The sequence below is a fragment of the Pavona decussata genome, unplaced genomic scaffold (assembly GCF_977016875.1).
Source record: "Pavona decussata unplaced genomic scaffold, jaPavDecu1.1 SCAFFOLD_232, whole genome shotgun sequence".
In the NCBI taxonomy this organism is placed as follows: Eukaryota; Metazoa; Cnidaria; class Anthozoa; order Scleractinia; family Agariciidae; genus Pavona; species Pavona decussata.
The window spans coordinates 1,529,545-1,554,949 of NW_028145637.1; the positions used below are offsets into that span (position 1 = coordinate 1,529,545).

Here is a 25,405-nt window from a genome sequence, read left to right on the forward strand (position 1 = left end):
TTTCACTGCTAAGTAGCGCGAGGGAAACACGCGTGCAGGGCGCCCTGACGCGAGCGCGCGCAAAAATACTTCCCACGAACAGACGCGACGCGACGGGGACAATGAAGAGGCCACTCGTAGTGCATTTCACTGCTGGCTTTAAGATCCCTCATTTAACTTGCATTAGCGGGAGAGGGTGGTTTGTGCTATTACCCCCAGCGCCTAGCGATATAACATTTTTATGAGCGCGCAGGGGGCGGGGGATGCTTGACTTGCTTTCAAGTTTCACCTTTCTAAATTATTAGCGGGGCAATCGCCTTTCGTTTCTGTGGGATATCTGGTCGCAGGTCGTTTATCGCCTCGGGTTGTGATCTTGATCTGTTCAGAATAATCAGCAACGGTAATATATACCATCGCTGTCAATGAACAAACAAAAACATAAATTTTGACAACGAGCGAACTAGTTTCTGTAGTAAGGAAGTTCTTCGAATTTTCGTGGGAAAGGATATATTTTATGTTTTTGAAATAAGACGGTTAGAGTGCGAAATAAATAAGGCCTAGCTAAGACAAAAAAAGGACAGCAAAGTTTTTTTTGTCAAGTCAGCAGCTCGGAAATTCGCCAGGGAATGGCATTCTATTCCAGAAAAGATAAAATAGGTTATAATGCAGATCGAAGTGCTGCTCGAACAAATTTTCATATATATTTTTAACCTTTAGCTTTACATTTTGAAAGGTTCAAAATAATTAACTGAAAAATGACGTTTTGAGCCAAAACGTGTCTAGGTACCACAACCGCTCCGACGTCATTTGGGAATCATCGTGGATATACCTTAAAGAAGAGAGAAGGCTTCAGAGTTTATCTTTGTAACTGGACATCACTACACGATTGGAGAACAACTAAATGAAATGTAAAAATTGAAAAAATGAGCTTCTGTACCTCGCAATGAAGCAAATGAACGTGCAGAGTTCAATAAATGTAGTGCCTCTGTTGTATTTATGAACATGGCTTTTCCAGGTACAAAGTTAACGCCCCGTTACAATCAAATGCCTCTCCCCGCCTCTAACGTGCTGAGCTTGTGATTAAACGCTTAGGTGATTATCTCCACTAAATACGTCAATTATCCGCACGTAGATTTTAAGTAACTTAGTTTGTAGGTTTCCGATTGTATCCCAGCCCTACTATCCACTTACTCTACATCTATGCAGCACGGGTATTGGGTGCCCGGTTTGTTGGGTACTACACAGAACTTTCGCTTTTCCTCGTCTAGCACTCTTAAAACACTTGTTGGGCAGGCCAGTTAAATGCGCGCGCACGGTGCAAAACTTGCCCTTTCTTTCACAACGTCGACAAAATTTCGGGACCCATGCGATGTATTAGAATCACTGATCGTTGTACATGTACCTCCGCTGATGTTAATTATTGCATATAATGCACTTTATACAAACAGCTTTACATTGGGAGACAGGAAGGACACTAGCCTACCGATTTCGCGAACATATGCGAGACGTTGAAAGAAATGACAAGGTTGTATCCAAACAAGTCGCTCGACACTTTAGCCTGCGTAACCACTCAAACACGCAAAACTTTAGAACAAAAATTCACCTTCCAAATAGGCACTCTTAATCCCCACGGAGTCAACGAACGCTTTCATTCGACTGATTTTTTTCAGTCAGTCAGTCAGTCAGTCAGTGAGTCAGTGAGTCAGTCAGTCAGTCAGTGAGTCGGTGAGTCAGTGAGTCAGTCAGTCAGTCAGTCAGTGAGTCAGTCAGTCAGTCAGTGAGTCAGTCAGTCAGTGAGTCAGTCAGTGAGTCAGTCAGTCAGTGAGTCAGTCAGTCAGTCAGTCAGTCAGTCAGTCAGTCAGTCAGTCAGGCAGTCAGTCAGTCAGTCAGTCAGTCAGTGAGTCAGTCAGTCAGTGAGTCAGTGAGTCAGTCAGTGAGTCGGTGAGTCAGTCAGTCAGTCAGTCAGTCAGTCAGTGAGTCAGTCAGTGAGTCAGTCAGTCAGTCAGTCAGTCAGTGAGTCAATCAGTCAGTGAGTCAGTGAGTCAGTCAGTCAGTGAGTCAGTCAGTCAGTGAGTCAGTCAGTCAGTCAGTCAGTCAGTCAGTCAGTCAGTGAGTCAGTCAGTCAGTCAGTGCGTCAGTCAGTCAGTCAGTCAGTCAGTCAGTCAGTGAGTCAGTCAGTGAGTCAGTCAGTCAATCAAACAGTCAATCAAACATTATTATACACGATCGTCAGTTTACCCCATTCATACACCAAAATCATAAAGATATGACGTAGACCAACTGTCGCCGTTTTGTTTATTTTACAATGCAAAATATTTTTGCCTGGTGATAAAGGTTTACAGCATTTTAGATGTTGCAAAAATTCTGTCTTATGTCGGTGGAACAACTGAAACTACACGTATGAATCATTCGTCTGAGTGGAAATGATGCTTTTCGTCCATATCACAAAACAGGTTTTGATCAAGTTTTTCTGCGCGAACTAACAGCAAACCTCGGCTGTAAAACAGGCTACCCATTCTTTAGGAAGAGCGTGCTCCTTCAGACGTAGGTAAAGTTCAAAACGATCCATCACTTCGTCGTTTCTCCACCGTCCCAGAGGCTCGGTGCCTACTAACTGCTGTAGGAATACCATGTAGCCAAACACATCAAACATCTAACACCATAAACCAATTAGAACTCGACACAATGGCATTCAACAGGTGCCAGGCCTGGGAATCACATCATGGCTGGTAATACCTGTAGATTTTGTTCTCCTTTGGTTGTCGAGCAAAAACGACACGTTCAGTTCATGGTGATTGATTTGAAGCGCTGCAGTCACACCAAAAACTGGTTTACAAAAACTACTAAATCAACCGTGAGGTGTTTATATGCTTCAGCCAAATCAAGAGTTAAGCATTGAAGTTTGATCATTGCCCGCCGATCTGCTTTCTTGCGATAATTTCAAATCATGGCGATCATTTAAGAAAGTCTGTAACTCGTCCCCTTCCAGAATATAGCCATTACAGGCGCCAACTTGTCCTGGGCGCGTGGTTATCTTAGCTGCAACAGATGAAGAAAAACAACTTAGGAACATTAAGCATGCCATGATACATATTCAGTAAGGGAACGTTAGTCAACGAGGCACCATTGCTTACCATAAAGTTTTCCAGTGTCCATGTAAGGTAGAAGCTGTTCCAACGAACAGTTTGCCTAGTTCAATGAAAACACAGTTGACGCAAAGTGATAAGTATTCAACTTAAAATCAATCAATCAACGTTGTTTAACGAGGGTGACACTTAACACTCTGTTACGACTGACAAACCTGTGGCCCTGAGATTCCGGATCGAAATGGAATTTGCAAATGTTGTTTTTTGAGGAGAGGGGAAAACGATAGTACCCGGAGAAAAACCTGTCGGAGAAAGGACGAGAACCAACAACAAACTCAACCCACATATGACGCCGAGTCCAGCAATCGAATGTCATGTAAATGTGAGATAGACACTAGGGGTGGTCACTGCCAGAGATTTGTTACGTCGCATAGAGTCAGATTATGTGAAAGTACTGTGAGATGGGGCTTACGGTTTTTCGATCTCACCGTAAAGACTAGACAGTCTAGTATAACCATTTGCAGATGTCAGAACAAAGGCAGCACTTTCTCCTCAGTTCTTTAAAGACCCTGAGTGATGGTACGGCTGGGAATCGAACCCAGGCCTACCGCTCCATAGTCTGTTACTTAATTAACTGAGGTCAGACATACCTCGCTCCCTATAATGGGTTACAATTATGCACTATTTTTAAGCCAAACGTAGACAACTTTTAAGCGTTGTCAAACTAACGACCTTTTATGTGTAAAGTATCAGTACTGTAAGTAATTCTTCTCACATGAAGACTTAACAAAAGGTTTTCTTGTGCTTTGTTTTGCGTATAAATGGTATCTCGTTTTCAAACTTGTTTCTCTTGTTGCCACCACGAAATACAAGGCGGTTTCGCTTTATCAAGATCTTTGCATTTTCCTCAACTTCACTTCAGGAAAGCTCATGATTTTTAGAAGAAACAAAACTAAAAAAATTTCCTGAGGGTCCGGTCATTTGGTGTGTAATGTAAGAGTAGCATTCCTACCGCATCTGTCTTCTCTTCTTTATTATAGTAAGCAGTGTACCTAGAGAAACAAAAATGTAGAACGTTAGACTGGCTGGATCTCTCGTTTTGTCTCATTAAGCAATAACTAGCCATCAAACATATTAACACTTTGGTCGGCAAACGTTTGCAACAACTGTGCATATTTGACTGGGAAATCTGAGATTTTAACTAATATCATTCAGAATTACATTGAACCGCTTTTGCCTCTGAGTCAGAGTACTTCACAACTACTGCAGATATATACTCCGCGATATTAATTGGCCAGCTAACAAGTTAACAATAAGCAACAAGCACATTTCAAAACTAAAAGGTGCCCGATTTCAGGGAAATACACTCTAGTTACAGATACTAATGATTATTTAGAAATCCAAGCAAAGCAATTCATGGCAGAAGACAATTTCCAAAAAAAAAAAAATTATATTTAACAATTATTCCACAAGCGCGCGTTGGATATGAGATGATAGATAGCCAACGAGGTGCATAGCCCGGAGTTGGCTATAATCATCTCATATCCAACAAGCTTGAGTGCAATAATTGTTTTGTTAAAAACAATCGAGAAATATTGATAGATCTAGCTGATTTGGTTTTGCAAGAACATGCAGAATACAATTAAAATAGTCACTATTTCTCGGGCATGATATAACGGCTCTTAGCATACCTCAGTGACCGACTATCGCGTAACGCGCAATCTGATTGGCTACACAGGCGCCGTCTATCGATCGATAGACGGCAGTTTGTCAGAGCGCGCGCGATTTAGCATGCATCATTGCACCAATATATCAAAATTTATAAAATAAAAAGATTTTTTTGCTTCATAGATCGATCACTGAGGTATGCTAAAACAATTAGACGGCTCGCTCTCGGTTTCTATCGCGTTTGACAGTTGGCTCGGGGCTTCGCCCCTCGCCAACTATCAGCCGATAGAAACCTCGAGCTCGCCGTCTAATTGTTAAATATACCATAACACTAAGCCAATGAAATGCCTGAAATTGCATTATACAATGATCCAGCTTTATTTGAAACTTGGACCAACTTGTTGTAAACTCTCAGTTTTAAGGAAAACCACAACAAAATAATTCAGAACGGCATCAGACATGGATTGAATGTCAGTGGGTATTGGTGCGTCAATTGAGTTGCCCAATGTCTGTTCTAATGGAAGGATGTTCCAAAGGCTTGGTGCTATCACAGCAAAAAGCTCCCAATACATTTTCAAACAAGAAGCTGTTTCCAGCTTATACTCGGGCCATATTTGACTGTGTGGTGCGTAAAGCCTACAATCGTTTAACAGTGATAACCTCCAGCATCGCCAATTCCCCCAAATAGATAGCCTGCGAGCAAGCTCTCTTGGGGGTGGATCCTCTTTCCCCCTCCCGCCCCCCCCCCCCCCCCAAGAGAGCTTGCTCGCAGGCTACCAAATAGATAGACACAGAGATATAGTGAGGCAATAAGTAACCACCAGATAGAATTGCATTTCTTGCAGTCAGAATGAAATACAGGAGAATATGACATTTGTCATACGAATGCTTTTTATAATCCCCGGGCTTTATTGATTCTAGTCTTAAACAGGGTGTGATTTTGGGTTAAATGTCTTAGAAAGGGCCTGAAAATTTTGAATTCTGTCTTAAACGGGATAGGGAAATCAGAGAATTGTGTCTTAAATATCATAAAACGAACAATAAATAAAACACCAAAATAAACGCAAAGCCAATAACTATAAGAAGTCACTAGATGAAAGCTAGCAACTGGCACCAAGGTCAGGGTTTGAACGCCCGGGCCGCACCTCCCTACCCAAGCATCTGTTGAGAACCCGTCCCCCCCCCCTCCCCCCCCCCCCCCGATCTAGAGTAACGTTACGCATCACGCGTACGTTTATATCCTTGTACGTTTTTCACTGTTTCGCTGTTTATATTTTTAAATGAAATTCAGGGGAAAGCATTTGTTATTCACCTTTCATTTGAAGACAGAAACCGTTTCTATATTGATTGTTTTTCTATAGTAAACGTGAGACATCTTTATCTATCTTGGCCCGCGAGGACATAGACTGATTTAGTTGCCAAATTTTCGGTTAAACAAAACTAACCTTGAGGCACTCAGGTTAGCCTAAAAAACACTCCGGTTAGCCTAAAGAGCACTCCAGTTAGCTTAAATAGCACTTAGGTTAGCTTACATAGCTCCCCAGTTAGCTTAACGGTTAGCAGTTTATGTTGGGGTTGTTCATGCCTCGCATGCCTCGCACGTCTGGCTCGCATATTGTACACACTCCTCACGGCCCGAAAACAAAGAACGCGACCGAGAATTTAAAGAATTTGATAACACGACAGAAAACGTAACTCGTACCAGCCGAGTACAAAAAACGAGACCGAGAACAATAACTCGTGGCCCGAAGTCTTATCTCTCGGCCTATCGCGACCCCAAAAAAGAAAAAAGAATTTGATGCTACCGAAACCTTCACTCGGTCCGCCTTACGGCCCGAGTAACAAGCAGTTAGAGTAGCCAAAAAAACATTGCGATTGGACAGTACAGGAGAATGTTGTATACTGCAGCAAGTTCTTGATGTAGTCAGGTGCTGAACCATTGAGAGAATTAGCTAAATGCAGTCGCGGTGAAGCGTTGAGATGTCAAGATAAAAATTGCGTGACCCGAACCCGTGACGACTGGAAATAGACAAACACGTCATGATTGCAAGTCGAAAGTGAAAGTCTTTCAATACAAGAGTGCGTTTCTGTGTAATACTGATAACTGCTGCTTGCAGGTTTACTTTACTCTAAGTTAAGTGGGAACTTAGCAAAGGGTGAGTATGCTCTATTACTGACTTTGATTTCGCTTTTATGGCTGTCATTCCATGCAAACTAAAAACATTCCTACCTTCTCCGTTCACACGCAAGTTAGAAATTTGCATTTGTTTATTGAAGGTTGACTATATCAATCGTACTGCTTCAGACTGAAACGGTCCGGACCGAAAACTGAACAAATCGTTTCCTTTGATTCATCCGTCCACTTCTGTATAGCATGATGGTACACTTTATTGTATTGGATTGTACTTTACAGTCGAATTGAATCAGAACGGGTTGTGAAATTTGGTTTAAACTTCGACGTATTGTATGTGGATGAAATCTTGCCTGGTGTGAATTGTTGATTACCATTCAAATGAAGCTATTTTAAAAGTGTAGCACATCATCTTTTACTCATTGTATTTAACCTTTGGTTGATGAATGGAAAACATCCTCTCAAATTAATACGTACTGTTTTACTAAGTAGGTCTCAATCTATTAAATGTTGGGGTGTTTAGAAAACGAAAGCAATGGTCCAGAACTGAATTGAATAGCGTCAGGCGGAGGGTGTTTAGAAAACGAAAGCAGTGGTCTAGAACTGAATTGAATAGCGTCAGGCGCACGTGACGTAACACAACAAGCGAAATGAGGTTTTATGTGACTATGGAGATTAGGAACTTTTGCCGTAAAATTATTTTCAGGTGTTCATTTCATTTGAAGCTAATTACGCTCATCCAGTAGATTTTCCCAGTTGCGATATATCATCCTGTTACTTCGAGCAACACTGATTTTACATCCACAACAGCTATTTTGCTTCCCCTTTCGTTTCGCAGGATCTGACAGTCTGATCATTCGCGATACCAGGTGTTGTAACGTCATCAAGATACGTTTACACTGTCCACATACACAAAAGATCGCCTTTAGCAACCTAACCGTACACGTGTGTACGGGACGTTAGAACTTGAAAACTAAGCCACGGTAAGTCCACCAAGGGTTTGCTAACAGCGAATTGTTATTTTTATAGAACCTTAAGTCCACAAGCTGAATATGGCCGCTACAACAAAATTCAGCGATGAACAACTGAACTACTTCAGGATTTGCTGTGTCACCACGATGTACTAGCCGAAGGTCTCCGAACAATCTTCAAACAGGAATGGGACAACCGCTACAAGGCTACATTAGGTGAATGGAAGGACGAGCCAAGGAATGGATTGGATTTCTATAATGGGGAATCTCCGCGGAACCAAAGAAGAAATGCGAAACTTTTAGCGATCATGATAAACGGAAATCGAGCTGAGTGGGATTGCACTATGCTCTTTTACGCCATCCTGTACTCGGATTGCATCGGGAACAGTCTTAACGCACTCGTCAAGTCAAATATAGATGACCTCAGGAAATTTCGCAATGAGGAATTTGCTTACATTCCACGAGGCCATCTCTCAGACCCAGAGTTTCATAATGCCGTAACCAGAGTCGATGTTGCATTCCAAGCACTCGGGCTCTCCACCTTGCAAACTCAGGAAATCAGAAGCCAGAGAAATTTTCCAACGGAGGAGTTGGCAAAGATCTTGAAAAAAGTTGACGATCTCCATCAGGATCTACAAGAGAAAGAAGAAGAAATTCAAGAAAAAGTAGCCGAACTTCAAGAAAAAGAAGATGAAAGACAAGTCCTTGAAAATCAGCTTCGGAATGAAGTTTCCTCATTTTGCATTCTCCCTCCCAAGCCTTCACACGACGTTGCCGGTCGAGATGATGAGGTGACTAAAATAACACAACAGCTAAAAGAACTCAAAGAAGGCAGCAAAAACCGCTTGAGTTACCTGTACATCTCAGGGAATCCTGGAAGTGGCAAATCTCAGTTGGCCGGGCTCGTCGCAAAGAGATTTTCCAAAGAAGTCACAAACACTGCATTTGTAATGACTCTTAATGCTGAAAGTGTTCACTCACTGCTACAATCGTTTGTCTCTTTCGCTCGACTGTTGAAGTGTTCAGAATATGCAATTACAAACACCCTCAGTTCTAAGGATTCAGAGATATTGGAGAAGATTGCAAACCTCAAGACGTTAGTTAGCACAAAAGTTGAGCTCTACACGTCGTGGCTACTGGTAGTTGACAACGTTACCAGCATACCTCAAGTAAGTGTTCATTTGCCAGAGCCTGGGAATGAGCAGTGGTTAGGAGGACAAATGCTGATCACAACACAGGACACTGCTTCCATCCCTTTAACAAACTCTTTCATCAGCCACATCTCAGTGAGCAAGGGTATGGAGCTTGCTGATGCCACGGCCTTATTAGCCACGCTTTCTGGTATCACTGACAGTGAGATGGGAAAAGAAGTCGCGCGGACATTAGACTATCAACCTCTTGCCTTAGCAAGTGCCGCCACATTTGTCAAACAACTTCGTGAGAACAAAGCATCTTCAAACTATGGCTGGAAAGATTACCTGGAAAAACTACACAAAGGCCAGCGTGCTGACACTGAGAGCCTTCTTTCCGAGACAAACCTAAGCTATCCAAAATCCATGACCGCAGCAATTACATTTGCCGTGAAAAATGCGATGTCATCGGACAAAGTTTTAAAACACACATTCAGTTTTCTTTCGCTCTGTTCACAACAACCGTTAAACCTTGAAATTGTAATAAAATACATTCGGAATACAGATAAGGAATTGAAGGATGACGATATGATTCGAATGCGGGTTCAAAGAAGCCAACTGCTGTTATTTGAAGAGGACGATAGTGATGTCTACATTCGCGTACATCAAGTTGTGCACAATGCGATAAAAGCTGAAACTAAAAACTCTTCGGATTGTGAAAATCTCAAAATCTGTCGCGGGGCCATTACATCATTTTATCACTTCATAAATGATCAACTGTTAGATGACTTAGATTGTATTGGTAACAGCAGCCCTGTGGTTCCTCAATTAAAGTCCTTAAGCACAGAAATTCAAGCTGCATATAACAGAGACGACATAATCCAAGTCGTCGAAAACTTGACTTTTAATACTGGACACTATCCAGATTATTTCATTAGGTTTAGCAAGATATGTATCAACCATTGCGAGTTTAACACAGCAAAAGGGTTCCTGAATGTAGCTTTAAAACTACTTCAGCATGATGGCGTCGTTAGAGATGAAAATGCTTTAGTAGCCAATTCTCTACTTGGCATTGTTCATGGTGCACTGGGTGAGTTTCACAATGCCCAACAGTGTCATGAGCGTACCCTGGCTTTTCAGCTCCAGGAGCTGGGACCTCAACATGCCGATGTCGCCAGTTCTTATAACAACTTGGCTACTGTATTCAGGCACCAAGGAGACCTGGAGCAGGCGAAGGAGAATCATGAGCGTGCCCTGGCTATTCGCCTACAAAAGCTGGGAGCTCATCATGTTGATGTCGCCACTTCCTATAACAACTTGGCCGTTGTACTCAAAGAGCAAGGTGACCTGGAGAAAGCGAAGGAGTATTATGAGCGTGCCCTAGCTATTCAGCTCCAGAAGCTGGGACCTCAACATGTCAATGTCGCCAGTTCTTATAACAACTTGGCTATTATACTTAGTAACCAAGGAGACCTGGAGCAGGCGAAGGAGTATTATGAGCGTGCCCTGGCTATTCGACTGCAAAAGCTGGGACCTCAGCATGTCGACGTCGCCAGTTCTTTTAATAACTTGGCTATTGTACTTTGTAACCAAGGTGACCTGGAGCAGGCGAAGGAGTATCATGAGCGTGCCCTGGCTATTCGACTACAAAAGCTGGGACCTCAGCATGTCGATTTCGCCAGTTCTTATAACAACTTGGCTATTATACTCGGTGACCAAGGAGACCGGGAGCAGGCGAAGGAGTATCATGAACGTGCCCTGGCTATTCAACTACAAACGCTGGGAGCTCAACATGTTGATATCGCCAGTTCTTATAACAACTTGGCTACTGTAGTTCATGAGCAAGGAGACCTGGAGCAAGCGAAGGAATATTATGAGCGTGCGCTGGCTATTCTACTACAAACGCTGGGAGCTCAACATGTCAATGTCGCCCGCTCTTACAACAATTTGGCTTCTGTACTCCGTGCCCAAGGAGACCTGGAGCAGGCGATGGAGTATCATGAGCGTGCCCTGGCTATTCGACTACAAAAGCTGGGAGCTCAACATGTCGGTGTCGCCACTTCTTATAACAACTTGGCCATTGTACTAGAAGACCAAGGTGATCTGGAGCATGCGAAGGAGTATTTTGAGCGTGCCCTGGCCATTCGACTACAAAAGCTGGGAGCTCGACATGTTGATGTCGCCACTTCCTATGACAACTTGGCCACTGTACTCCGTAAGCAAGGAGACCTGGAGCAGGCGAAGGAGTATCATGAGCGTGCCCTGGTTATTCGCCTACAAAAGCTGGGAGCTCAACATGTCGATGTCTTCACTTCTTATTGCAACTTGGCTTGTGTTCTCAGTGACCAAGGAGACCTGGAGCAGGCGAAGGAGTATCATGAACGTGCCCTGGCTATTCGACAACAAAAGCTGGGAGCTCAATATGTCGATGTTACCGGTTCTTATAACAACTTCTTATGACAACTATTGTGCTCAGTGACTGACCAAGGTGACCTGGAAGGATTATTTTGAACGTGCGCTAACTATTCTAATGAATAAACATGGCACTTAGCTTCCTATTGTAGTCACCATTGAAGACAACTTGGCCTTGTTATGTCAGAAACTTTAAAGTACGGAGGGTTTGCAATTGTAAAGTTTTCAGTCCAGAAGATGTGACGATGCAAGACGAATGCTTCGGGATAGAGCACAATTTAGTAATATATGAAAGTGTGTACGATGAAGGCTAAGCTTGCCACTATTTGTTATTATTTTTTTTCTTTATTCAAACTGTAGTTGTAAGGTAATACACATCCCTATCTGATAATGCTTCTTGCGTACCATACTTCACCACACACAAGTCAGTGTTTTGCGTATCAGCTTCACACAAGTCACGGACTGGATAAATTGAATCTTGAGGATGGGGGTGTCTGGTATAAATTCATAGGGCTGGGATGCTGTTTTATAGCCTTACAGTAATAGCATACAGTGTTTATGTCAACTTTTTTTCGAAGTATCTTTGCATGCACAAGGAAAATATGAGATTGACTTAAGTTAAGATACACTTGTTGAATACCTGAAATAGATTGATCAAAATGTTCTCAGTGGAGCACCTATAATGAAGTCTACGAAACAAATTGTTGTTACCTGTTGTTTTTCAGTTTCAGGGGCAAAACATTTTTGGTCAGGTTTATCGGTCAGTGCTTGTTGACTGACTTATAACAGGCCCGAGTCAATAGTGAATGATCCTTTTTCTAATGTCGCATAAGATTTACGAACAACTTTAGTTTAGATAAGAATGATGTATTATTCAGTAATGACACAGGCAGACTCGGAAAAAGAAATTCCGAGTGCTTTAGTTTAATGGATTAATATTGCTTTCCATTCGGTTACCTTCTGTCGCAATGATGTAATTTTCGTTAATGTTTAAGTTTGTAAACTTGAAAGTTTTGCAATATTGTAACTACGTTTTACTGTTCCTGTAAATAAAGCTATTGGTTTCACAAAAAATGGATTCAAAAACATTTTATAACGCGCAGAATATAGTCACTCCGCTGCACTAATTTCCATAAGTATGACACCAATTTCAGGCTTTGGTGGTAGAAAAACTGAAAACTGATCGTCAAAACATTGATCATGCAAACACCATTAAATCTAGCATCTCGTATTTCCTTAGCCTCCCACGCAGTCGTTTTTAGTCGGTTTTGTGGGGGGAAGGTAATACGAGTCCCCTAAAAACGACTGCAAAGGAGGCTAGTATTTCCTTTGAGCGGAAAGAAGCCAAGTGTCTTCTTTCCGTTCAAAGGATATTATGGAGAATTTAAACTTCCTTAATGTACTCAAAAGGTATCAAACGGTTGAAATGTTTGGGTGTTTAGGTGAATATTAAGAAAAAAGAACAGTTGGCCCAAAATAAATTGCCTTTTGCTGTAATGTCAGTGCTAAGATAGTTCTCGCCCGTTTATCTTTATACCTAACAACAACTTTCACTTGGAAGTAAGTTAGCCTGAAATACTGGCATTATATAATAAGAAACTTTTGAATGTAGGGGACTACACGACGCACAAATAAACTGTCCTGAATGCGTCTCGTTGCCGGATCTCTTGTGTAGAAATGCACGTGCCAGACGTCACTTAAAGTGTAAACTAACCAAACTAGAACTAAAAACTAGTGAAAGAATCTTTCAGATTATGCAATAGCACACAGATTACATGTACGTGAAAGCCCTAAATTATTAATGGGAGTTACAAATACTTCAAATTCAACACTAACCAGGTCTTGAAGGGATTAGAATCTACTTGAACAATAGTTCCTTTGACCATAACACCATTTTTGTTGAAGTTATCATTGGCTGTATTGTGTACCACATTTAAAATAGGGCACTCAAATTCAACATCTGTGTAAACAAACAAAGATATGCAAATAGCAATGAGTTCACCGAACCTTGGAGCAGATGAATTTCTATTTTTTTTTCTTTTTATCTACTCTCAGCAACTTTTAATTTCGTGAGTTAGTGCACACTAACCCTTTCATTCTTCAATTATCGCACAAAATCTATCCCCACAAAAACAGGAGGCTCTAAACAGGGAAAACTTGAATGTGTCACTCCACTGTACTTGAATCAAGTAAAATTTTTTATTCATTTTTCAACAAGACAAGGAAATTTTTACCAAGTGCGAAATATTGCTTCCAATTTGAGTGCCAATAAATAATTTAATGAATAAATCTACTTTTACCTGACAAATGCATCACAGCAATTTGCATGTAAGCAGATGATGTCATTAACTCATCTGGCGTGACACTGGAGGACTGACGATATTCCTTCTTGTGTCTAAACTAATACTTGAACATATCTTTAACTTTCACCAGTGTGTGCAGAACTGTTAGGTAAATTTCCTTTCCACCTAGTCTTAGCGCTACCAAAAACAGCTTAGATACAAGAAGCCAAAACTGCCTTGCCTTGAGAGTTAACAGAAAAATGGTCAGGATGTAATTTTTACATGAGAGCTGTTTGAATATAGCATTTCAATGGAATTCCAGCATCCTAGTCCTTGTATTTTCAATCAGGTCAAGTAAAGGTGTACAGTGAACAGGAAAATGAAAGAAATTTGTGAAAATACATCAAATTTTCAAGATTGTCACAAATTTGTTATGTTTAGGTAATTTGATGCAGAACATGTTATCTGTTTGGAGGTGACTTTTCTTTTGTTTATATGTTTCGTTTCAAGTAATTACTGTTGTAAAAACTATTGCTAAACATCCCCTGTTTTATCCCTGTTAACATAAACCATTAATGATTGCACTTATAATTATATAGTTAAGTAATGAGGCCGCGCTGATTGATATTACTGTAATTGCTGTTTATTTGTATCAAAAAAGTGTATAAAAAAACTATACCTAGTGAATTCCAGACATAAACACCATGTTTAAGTTTGATGCCTTTGATTTTTTTATGTCCACCAAATGCTTTCCTTACTTTGATCTTCTCGGGTTTATCAAGCCTGAGCTGAAAAAGTAACAAAGAAATCCTTTTAAAGTTAAAATTCAAATTATCAAAACTGTTATCAACTCGGGAACTGTCACATCATATGGGACTTCATGAATAAATGGAACTAGAATGGATTAAATGTTTCTTCAGGCTTTCATCCAATACCAAACCTATCAAGGTACATACATCCTCCTCTTTATTAAATGGATCGACGCACTCTTGCAACAAATTGAAGTTATTAAATTGTAGACAATAATTTCCAAATATCAAAGCTTAGCTAAAGAAGTAGATATAACACTTTATTGCTTTAAAAAATGGATATGATTATCACCCATTTTTGCAATTAAATTTCCCAAGCACCTGACGTCATACGGTTGCCACTATTGTCAGCAAGCACAAGGCATTTTGTGCAGAATTATTGGGTAGTGGTATGATGTCACAGCATCGAAAATGCCTACGCACAGAAAATTGAAAGGCGAAAACATGTACAGGCAATAATAAAAGCCAATACAATTTATTTTAGAATACTAAAACATTTATCTCCAGTTTTTAAGCTTAGAAACTTAGACACTATTTCCAACAATTAAACAACAGTTTGTTGTAAGAGTGGAGGCTCTCTTCAAATGTTTATTTTGTTTCATTTAAATAAGGAAAGGTGTTCTTTACAGATGCAGTACATGGCCTTCCACAGTATACTCTAAATGAGGCTATTGTGACCACAAGGGCTCTGTTTATAATAACACTGTAATAGAAAAACTTGTTTCAGAGTGTATGCATATTTAATTTTGTCTACTTTTTAGGAGAGATCCTGGCCATTGCATTTGTTTTCTAAAAACAGTTACTGAAGCCAAAAAATGAAGTAAAGGAGGCAAGGTTTCAAACTAGTTTGAACATACTTAGTTGAATTAAACAAATATATACAATAAGGGAAAGTGAGGATTTAAATATTTCAGAATCATTATCAATAATAATTAAGCAGAGTCAACTTTGCCTCTGTCATGCAATTATCATATCAAGGCTAGCTTGAGTTGTCTCAAGGAAGGAGGGTAGTCTTGTATACCCAAGACCATGGGGAGGGTAGGTGTTATTTTGAAAATGACTACAGAAATGTTTATGTCAATAATACCCTGGTATGTGCTGGAACTCTATCTTTTCTCCACTCGCTTCTTTTTCTTCCCCCTAACATTAGTGCTGAGGAAAGAGAATAACAAGACGCTCTTTAAAATAACAAATATAAAATTAAAAGATATGTTTTCAGTGGAAGATCACAATGCCTTTGTATAATGGTTAGGGAGCCACACTTCCTACCATAAGATTTTTACAAAAAAAGGTTAAATATGTGTCATTGCTAATTAAGCATTGATAAAAGTCTTCTTTGTCTATACTGACTTTTACCAAATACATTAAGGATGGTGCCTTCTTTTGCTACTGCGCATCTCACAATGGTCAGAGAAAGTCAGGTTTCTTGACAGTGGTGCCTGTTAAAACGGAGATATTTTTTGCGCAATTTAAAACTATGTGGGAAAAGCAGATCTTGGCAAGGGTTATGGGAATCCAAAAAGAAAATTGGGATAACCATGCATTTTTCAGAGATAATTAAGCTTCAACTTGGGAAAAAAAATCCATACATTGTTTTGTATATCAGTGCTTTTTAGAATTATTGTTCATTAATTATCTCTAAAAAATGTGTAGTTACCTCCAATTTTCTTTTTGGATTCCAATACCCCTTGCTAATATCTGCTTTTTCTGCATAGTCATCAACTGTGCAAAAATACTTTGGTTTTAGTAGGCACCACCCTTTAAGTGGCATTGTACCAATTGAATGAAATTTATGATACATGTAAGTGACCTAAAGCAAGTTATAACGATCAAAAAATGATATAATGCTAACAGACAGCCAACTGTTGGGTAAGGAGAGGAACCACAACTGCATCTCAAGCCTAACGTATTGTGCTGCCATTTAATCACAATACCAACCCTCTCTGTCCTTCAATCAAAATTTAAGTCTTACCAGATGAATGAAAACTTTGTGAATGGTTGTACTGCCAACTGTCACCAGCGACCTCTAGACATCTCAAAGAAGCTATAAAAGTCAATTTTAAAGAGTTAAGACCCTCGTTACAACCTGAAGGTTGGGTTTTGCTTTAGTCATTGCTTGTAGCCTTCTTCCTCTTTGACATCCTTTGCTTGCTGCTATCAACATCAGCCTCCCCTCAGAGCTGATGCTGATAGGATTTTAATTCCATTGTTGTGTTTCAAAAACAAAAATGTAATTTTAGCCCCAAACTATGACAAACAAGGGTAGGGTTACAGTTACTATACAGTTAAGTGGAAATTAAACACATTTTATTGCTGTAAAAATGTCTGCTTTAGTCTTTGTATCGATAAAACATTTGCCGAATGGTCCATTCATTCTGAGAACCCACCTAACGCAGACACCAGGATAAAACAGACACTTTGACAAGTCCTCTTTGAGTCTGTATTAACCGGGTTCCACTGTAGTGGCTCATCAGCATAATCAAAATACTCATCAGGAAATTACATATTAACTATACATGTGTACTCTTACAGTGCAACAAACTCATCCGGTGCCACTAAAAAAACAGACACTTTGAAATTTAAAGAAATGTTCTTGTTTTTGGCTGGTTTACAAACTACCAAAGCCAGACTCCTTTGTTGTAAACATGAGCTGTGATTGGCTGATCAATATGTTTGTGTGGCCCCGGTTGAGTTCGTTGCACTGTAGTTACAAATTAAACCTTTTTGTAAAATTTGCTCAATTTTTTGGCCTTTTCAAAGAATAATAATTTATTGTTCTATAGTACAAAGATCCTATACTGTATGGTGGTCTCTAAAGGGCATCTTCTTTTTTAGAGAAAACAGACATTTCTAATTACAGTACTTAGCCAGAAGCAATGTTATTATAATTATTGATATCAGTTAAAAAAAAAACAGATACCAGTTAGTTCCTCATTGCCTTAACAATGCATGCACACACAAAATTCTAGGAAATCGAGTAGTCACAAACTGAGGTTTATTTCACTAGCTGATACAAAGGAAGATATAGATTAGGCTTCTTATGAATAAGTTAAAACACTGCTACTCCAGTCCTCCAGTCATATTCAAATGCCCCTCACATAGTCCTGCAGTAAATTATGCAGTTGTCGGTAAAACACTGGTAAAAACGTAAAAATACTGCTCATTCAGCCCTTCAGTCATGTTCCAATGCAACCCACAGAGTCCTGCATTGCAAACATCAACACCAGAGCACACTTTCATTTACAAATTGTGGGGTGTTCAATATGTCATGCTTCGGTGGGTGCAGGGCTCAAAATAATGGCCAGTCATCGAACAATGTTCAGTCAAGATGACAATATGTCTGGACAAAATGTCGGTGTGGCAGTCATTTTGACCGGTTGCATACACGGCTTTCAAAGAAAAATACATTTATTCACATTAATTCTGGAAATTATAAACAGTTAAATCATAAAACAGATTAGGATATAAACCGGTAATACAGTTGAGACGGTCACATTCTGTGGCTTTGTGAATGCCAAGGTGGTTTAGCAGTTTGCTAAAATAAAACAGAAACATCTACGTCTGTAAATACACTGAATAGACAACAATGAATATCGCATAGATCAGCGTCTGCTATGAACATGCAACAATTTCAATTTCGGTGGGCTGGGAAAAATAACACTCCAAAGTGGTTTATAAAAAAAGAAAGAAAGAAAATTCTGTGTTCGTAGGGTGTTTTAGCATCTGCAAAATCATTAGTAAAGAATACATGTAAATGCTTTGAATGTTATGTCAACAATGTTTCAATTTTTCCCCATTTTGCAATTGAATGTCTCCCATATGTGCTGACAAAATGACCACCTAAATCGTGGTGCTACTTGTCAAACAGAGTTCCAGGGTTGCGCTGGGCCACATTTACAGATTGAAACAAAATATATATTGATATCTTTTATTCTTGCTATGGCATCTGGGATTTTCTCACCAATTTCTCGAAGTCTTCTTGTGTAAAGCAACTTTCGTGAACAGTATTTAGCCTGCGAACGCAGACGTATTTCCGGCTGTCGAGATTCTCTCCGCTGAAAAATAACGACGTTATTTTTCGGCGGAGAGAATCTCGACAGCCGGAAATACGTCTGCGTTCGCAGGCTAACAGTATTTGGCCATTAGTACATTTTTAATTTATTTAGTAATTCATTCAGGCACTGCATAGAACGGGCTTCTCTGTCGTAGGCGACATTGAAAGTTTTGAGGGATCCATGTGTTTTGAAATGGGAAATGATGAGGGCTTTCTTGCTAATTTCTTGGCAGTCTTGAAGAAGAAGAATTTTTAGAAGAGGGCATCTTAAAGGAAGCTCGGTGAACAATGAGTTCATGTTAAACTTCCGACACACCCTGATTGAAAGGCCAAGCTGCTAAGCTTTGCAGACGAACAACATCGGTTCTACTGTTATGTGTAATCTTACCTCGATAGTTGTTTAGGTTATTCTGTTGACTTGAAATGGAATACCAGTATTGCATGATACACGAAAGATATCCAGAAGCCAACGACACAAATCCTATCTTCTGGACACTTGGCATGAAGCTGTTGGCATTTCTTTTTTCCTACATGCTCAGCAAAAGCAAAGTTCCCTCACTTGTAGTATGACCCTTGATGCCCTATTAGTGTTTGGTAGAAACTCAAAGTGCTTACAACTAAAATTGCTTCCACATGTTAGTCGTGAATTTATTTAAAACTATGTGCAGACTAACATCACATCATGGTTTTATGAGCATTTCTGCTAGCACTAATGTATTGAGGTTTGATTGTCATTCTCACTGCCAGCCCGCATTACAAGTTTTATGTCGAATAGAACGCAGAGGCCATTGCCTGTGGAAATGAAAATAGCGAACATAAATGATACTTTTAGCGATCAAAACATTTATACTCTTTAGCAACGAGTTTCTGAGCATACGAGGCTTTATTTCAATATTTTGACTGATCAGAAACAAGACATGACAGAGCTAAGATTTGTTTGGCTGGTCAACATGACCAGCAACTGTCCAAAAATAATTTATTATTTTGAGCCCTGGGGTGACTACTGTGATTCTTTCTGTAAGAAAATAAAGCGTTTGACGATTTTTCTAACTTTCTGTTTCATTGAACCATTCGAAACTTGTAAAACCTTCACCACCAGTCGTTCGAAAGATTCAAGACGTTCACCAATAAATACTCCTTAGCCATTTGCCCGTTCACTTCATCCATTTTAACTTCTTCAAGAGTCATTTAGCCATTAACTATAACTGTTTCAAGTGACTTAGTGAACCATTCATCATCCCTTCCATCCCTTTTGTCCACTGCTATAAGAAAACATTTCCTGCTTTTTCCTATCCAGCTGAATACCTATTGCCCTTTCACATGCTTTTGCCCTCTCCACCTATGCTCTCACTATCTTCCACTAACAAGAAATCACAGACCTCTTGACAAAAACAGCTTACTGTCCCAATGAGATTAATGGATCAAGTTGTAAAGCAAGGGTCAGGAAATTTTGACAGTTTTTTAGTTTTGTATTTTTATCTTTTTCTTTTTGGCACAGTCCCATAAGCTTTTTAGCTTTAATTTCCACCGTGGATAAATAAATATTTTATGTCTTATGTCTTATGTCTAATAATCCATGCCCGTATCTGTTGCCAGTACAAGTTTGTGTCTTACAGGTATTTGGGCCTGATCCAAATTGTGCCATCACCACTAAGTGTATTTTAGGAACTCCTCCAACGTCATCTTGCTCTGTTGGAACCAACTTCCTGCTCTTATTGACATCTCCACCTTGTGCTTTTTGCCATTAACTTGCCTTCTGCACAACCATTTAAAACCATCCGAACGATCATCAAAACTTTCAAGTTTCATGTCATCTCCACACATTCATGTAGAACACACTCAAGACTTGACCAGTAATCCTTCCCTCATCATCCACCGAATAAGTTTGTCTTTATTGTGGAGTGTAGTTATCAGATCATCGTTCCGCCATTTTCCCTGCTAATTCTTTCATCTCGCCCATACATGTAACTGCCTTTTCCAATTATACATTAGGTAATTTGGAACAAATGCCACAAAGTCATTTTCAGGTTTTGAGCAGCGTTTGAACTTTCTAACGCTATATCATAACATTATTTTACTGTACCAATAAGCTATGATCAAAGTCATTTCATTATATTTTTGAAAGAATCTTAATGTAAACTGTGTTCGAGCATTGTTTCAGTAGATAATTTGGAACAAACGCTTCAAAGTCATTTTCATGTTTTAAAATATTTAAAGAATCAATGTTGTAATAATAAACCGTTTATATGGATCATCGACTGGAGGACTGCAGGACTGCGGGACTAAAGGGCACAGGTTTTAATAGCTTAGACAAAATAACAAAAAGACTACAGGACTGAAGGAGCAAGAGATTTGTGCCCTTCGAAATGGGCCGGGTATTCTGAGCCAACAGGACAACTGAACAGGAAAGCTTCGTAAATCTGGCAGCTGGATGTAAGCCAGGTTAATAGCTAAATGGTTGCGCATTTGCTCAACAATTTTTTTGCAGTCATCAAAGCGATCACCTGAAAACAAAAAGAAATATTTTGCTATTCACTTACTTGCAGAAGTCGATCCACAAAGCCGTAACAATGAAAACGAAGGACGAAACACGCTCGCCATGTTAGATTGGTAGGTACTTCATATGTAGTAATTATTATGTCCCCTACCCACCGGAAGTCACCGGGAAGAGAGAGGGGGGGAAGAAGGGACTCCTGGAAATTCTCAGTGGGGGTGAACCGCCCGGTTCTCCAAATCCTGACCCTATTTCAGACCAAAACGTGTCATTTTCCACACCCGCTTTCAGACCTTTGTTGTACCACAGGTAGCCCAAGCTCGAAATATGAGCGCTAGTTACGCTACGGTTGAAAAATATATTAAGGATTTGTATGGGAGAAAAACGGTTTATTTTAGAGGCTAAAAATATGAACGAATTTTTAAATAAAAATCACCCATTTTACTTCTCTTGTGTATTTCTTGCCTCCTATGTGGTTTTTAGGGCGATTTAGCGCTATTCCAGTGAGTTTTGGTTCCATCACTCTCTCTATATATATATAGAGAGAGAGCTATGGAGGATGGAGGAGCCCCTCCCCCCCGCTCCTACTTTTTTGCTCCTTTTTGCCCAATGCCAACGCGCGCTTGCCCCGCTTGGCTTGAAGGAAATGGAAACCACTGCTACGCAGGCTAATCCACAATTAAAAGTTAACCGAGGTTTTTATCTCACTTGTTAAAAATGGGTTTAAAAGGTAATTTTAAGCTGAAGGTAAAGAAAAGTCTTCCTCAAAACTGAGAGAGAAAAATCTTTTTGAAGTCTTTATTGGTTAGTAATTAAACTCGAATCAAATTTCACGCTACCCCAGGATTAGCTTAATTGGGCTTTGAACAACTGGGTCCAGGTTGTTACGGTATTTAACCCAGGTTGGCGCTAACCATGCTTCGAGCAACTGGGCCCAGGGCCTAACTGGATAGGTTGTCATGGTATTTAACCAGAGCAACTGGGCCCAGGGCCCAGTTGCTCGGGTTAAATACCATGACAACCTATCCAGTTAGGGTTAACGCTAACCATGCTTTGAGCAACTTAGCCCTGAGGCCCGTTTCTCAAAAGTCCCGGTAATTTCCGGGCCCGTTAACTTATCTTTCAAATCTGCCAACACTTAAAAATAGCGGTGATTGTATTACATACACTCCAAAACATTTCATTTTGGCGGTGAAAATTATGGAGTATGATCAAACCCAGCTATTCATGCTTATTGTTTTTACAGAGATGGGAATCAGCTGCATGTACTGCGTATGAAAGCATGAAGACTTGAAATCAGGTTACGTATTTCATGGAACTGGGCACTGTAGAAGACAGAGGCACCAGGATCACAGACATATTCACTGCATGCTGATGTCAACTCCAAGCTGGATGATATTTGACAAGATGTCAGAAATTTGATCATTTGGCCAATTTTTGTCCTGCCTGTACCCCCGACAAAATTTGTCAGTAGGGCCTTCAAAAATTTGCTTGCAGTACTGTGGGTAGCACTAAAAGCCCTTCCGTTCTAGTCAATGCTCACAAGCTGAATGATGGGAACATACACTTAGGAAACCAATAAAAAATATTAGCTATTCACCTACAACACAAATGACAAACAAAAGTAAATCTAAAATAGTCTCAGACTCTCAGTGCAATGTCATTTAATAAATATTAAGCAAGATTACCAAGCAAAGACATACCATGCTGGTTTTCGGTCATATATGTATATCAATCTCTACATTCTGTACATTAATAATTTATCATGCATCAGCTTGTTGATATTATTACAGTCATTCACACATACAGTAATTTTTTCATAAATATCCTTGCAAAATCTACTGAACAATCTTTAATATTTGCAATAAATAGTATCAAAGTGAAATAATTTATTAACTTTGGCGATCAATCTGAACCTATTAATTTACTGTATATTTGCCCATAACTTAGTAAAAATTTCAAAATAACTTTCTGTTTGCTAACAAAATAATAGCACCACAATCCTGGCACATTCAATAAAATTAATAATAATAGTGGCAATTCAATATGAATAGTAAGTATTATTTTAAAGTAAAAGTGGTATAAAATTTGAAATATAAGTGTGGGAGTAGTTTGCTCCTCTAATTAATTCCTTTCAGTAACTATTAAATCAAACAGTTTAGTACAGTGGAACCTCGATTTAACCTCTATGTAACAAAATCCTTGGTATAACGAACAATATTCTACAGCCAGACCTTTTAAAATGTGTAGAAAAGAACCTCTATATAGTGAGCCCTCAAAATAAAGAAACAATTACCCTAGTCCCTTTGTTAAATCAAGGTTCCACTGTATGAAGGAGAAAAGGAATATTATTGTAGTGAACCCTTAAGGGTAGAACACTTAGAGCATGGCTACTGTGTTACCTATAACCCTAAAGAATTAATTTTTTTCTAATGTCAAACATGTACATGTACTGTACTTCTTTAGACATAAATGTCACCTGTTTTGATTTGTACCAATCTCATGTTCTAATCTTGTTGATTCATAAGATCAGCAATGTTCAATGTCACATGCTTTAGAAAACACTCCCAAGGAGTGTCTCACAAATGCCATGAATCTCCCAATTTTGATTATTTCTTTTTCTAGCATTAATTCAATATTTATTCATGCATTCTTAATCATGCACATGTCAGCTTCTTTCTAGTCATGCTGCAACACAAGCTCTTTATGAGACTGTTCAGTCCACACAAAATGACATGCTTTGCTTTGAGAGTGAGATGGTTTATATAGCGCATGATGAGTCTTGGTATCAAGACATAACAATCTTTATGAAGCCTATAATTTATTTTTACCCAGTGTTCAGCTTGTAAAGAAACACTTGAAATATCCAGGGATGTTAAAAAACAACTCCTGCTAACAACAAGCATTTAGAAATGCAAAATCATCCATGATATATTTTTGCAAGCTATCTGGTGCATTACCATAATGGACTAGGTCACAAAATCACTTATTTAGTCATCTTTGTCATCAACTGGCTGTGCAATCATTAACCAAACCCGCCGTTCAATACTTTTAAAAATGTAAACCAGACCAAGACTGAGGGCTTTCCCACTGTTAATGACGTTTGACCTCATAAGAATAAGCTGTGCTTTTAGAGGATCAAATTTCATGCTTTTCTCGAGGATTTCAACCAACCAACCACAACCTCGTTTGATATGGCTAAACTGCACCACAACAACATGGCAAAACACACCATCGTAAAACAGTGACCAACACTTTGCTCCCATTGAGAAGGCTGGCTGGAAAATGGTATAAGGTGTCTTGATAAACAGCAAGTAAATAAAGTTAAAAAGAGGTCCAAAAATGTGGCACAGGGGCTGAAAAACAACTGCAATAGCTAATGAAATGCTGGAGAGAACTGACCACAACTCTTGCCCAACAGCTATCAATGGAGAAGCAAAGGAAGATAGGATGACATACCCTGGTTTTACATAGGCAAGCCACTGATTTGTCATCTCTTCAAACAAGCTGTTTAAAAACTGAATGCACTTATCCATAAGCTCTACATGATATTTTAAAGCATCAATGAAGGGCTGAATATAGGCTCTCATGAAATCAACATGCCGATACAGTTGCCACAAAGCCCATAAAATAGAAAATATCGTGTAGAGCGTTATAATCAATTCGATAATTCTGCGAACAGCTGGAGTGTAGACACGATGGGGAATGTAGGGGGTCCAATCAGGAAGGCCCTCCCTTAATTTCTTCTCTTCCATAGGCAGTACCGGAACGCCCAAGGCAGCTGTTTTTTGCCCTTCATCCTCTGATGGTGTTTCCACATCCGTTGCTAATTCTACTTGCTTTGCGTTCCGTAAAGACCGAAGAACATCTCTGACTTGACCTGTGTAGTTGACATGAAAAGTTGCTTCAACGACGTAGCTTCTCGATGACGCAACGGTTGCACTTACACTGTGGTGGGGGCTAGCGACATCGATGAGTTTTTGACACTCGATAATCAAGGTCCCTGTCATTGCATCGAGGTACCCGAACTTGGCACTGACACGAAGATCTGCAGCGGAAATGTTCTTACAGTTCAGGAAAGTACAATACGAGTGGTCAAAGTGTTTTCGATCCTTGTGAAGAAACTTCAATTGTGTCGACAGTGGTTCGTACTCCAACCATCGCTCTTCGTTTCGAATGTCAAGTTTCCCGCACCGGATTCTTTGCAGGGGAACACGCGTAATTTCATTTGTGAATGGCAACGGCGAACTAACAGTTCTTGTGAATTCTTTTGACGCAAAAGAACTCTCCATCATCATTTTCCATCATCGACCAGCCCCTCGGCCATTTTTGATTTGATGTAAACAAACGTCTTGCGCATAATTTAACTAGTTTTCCGCTGTACGTAAC

At 39.7% G+C, this 25,405-nt stretch overlaps 2 protein-coding genes and 1 pseudogene across 3 annotated transcripts; 1 reads left to right on the forward strand and 2 right to left on the reverse strand.

The window, feature by feature from the left end:
- Positions 1 to 2,260: 2,260 nt before the first annotated feature.
- On the reverse strand, positions 2,261 to 21,151 carry LOC146458680 (small ribosomal subunit protein eS8-like). Its single transcript, XM_085090391.1, has 8 exons — positions 21,063 to 21,151; positions 16,441 to 16,512; positions 15,556 to 15,620; positions 14,339 to 14,447; positions 13,214 to 13,337; positions 4,078 to 4,117; positions 3,114 to 3,168; positions 2,261 to 3,018 (listed from the first exon to the last, which is right to left on the reverse strand). The coding sequence occupies exons 1-8, from the start codon at positions 21,121 to 21,123 to the stop codon at positions 2,861 to 2,863; spliced, it is 684 nt and encodes a 227-aa protein (XP_084946517.1). The 5' UTR covers positions 21,124 to 21,151; the 3' UTR covers positions 2,261 to 2,860.
- LOC146458681 (uncharacterized) lies at positions 5,929 to 12,451 on the forward strand (annotated as a pseudogene). The gene is made up of 2 exons (XR_014858146.1): positions 5,929 to 6,889; positions 7,894 to 12,451. The product of XR_014858146.1 is annotated as an uncharacterized LOC146458681 (transcript).
- Positions 21,152 to 23,861: 2,710 nt separating the features above from the next.
- Positions 23,862 to 25,366, reverse strand: LOC146458682 (uncharacterized). The gene has a single exon (XM_085090397.1). It carries the CDS (start codon positions 25,312 to 25,314, stop codon positions 24,007 to 24,009), a length of 1,308 nt encoding a protein of 435 aa, XP_084946523.1. The 5' UTR covers positions 25,315 to 25,366; the 3' UTR covers positions 23,862 to 24,006.
- Positions 25,367 to 25,405: the final 39 nt, after the last annotated feature.

Bases quoted from the DNA above. Each gene is read 5' to 3' on its own strand.
- LOC146458680 (XM_085090391.1), bottom strand. From the start codon at position 21,123: ATGGCGAGCGTGTTTCGTCCTTCGTTTTCATTGTTACGGCTTTGTGGA. The intron at 15,621-16,440 runs GTAAGACTTAAA...CTCTTTCCTCAG, and splicing joins ACAAAGTTTTCATTCATCTG to CACTAATGTTAGGGGGAAGA. The intron at 3,019-3,113 runs GTAAGCAATGGT...CATCTGTTGCAG, and splicing joins GGACACTGGAAAACTTTATG to CTAAGATAACCACGCGCCCA.
- LOC146458682 (XM_085090397.1), bottom strand. From the start codon at position 25,314: ATGATGATGGAGAGTTCTTTTGCGTCAAAAGAATTCACAAGAACTGTT.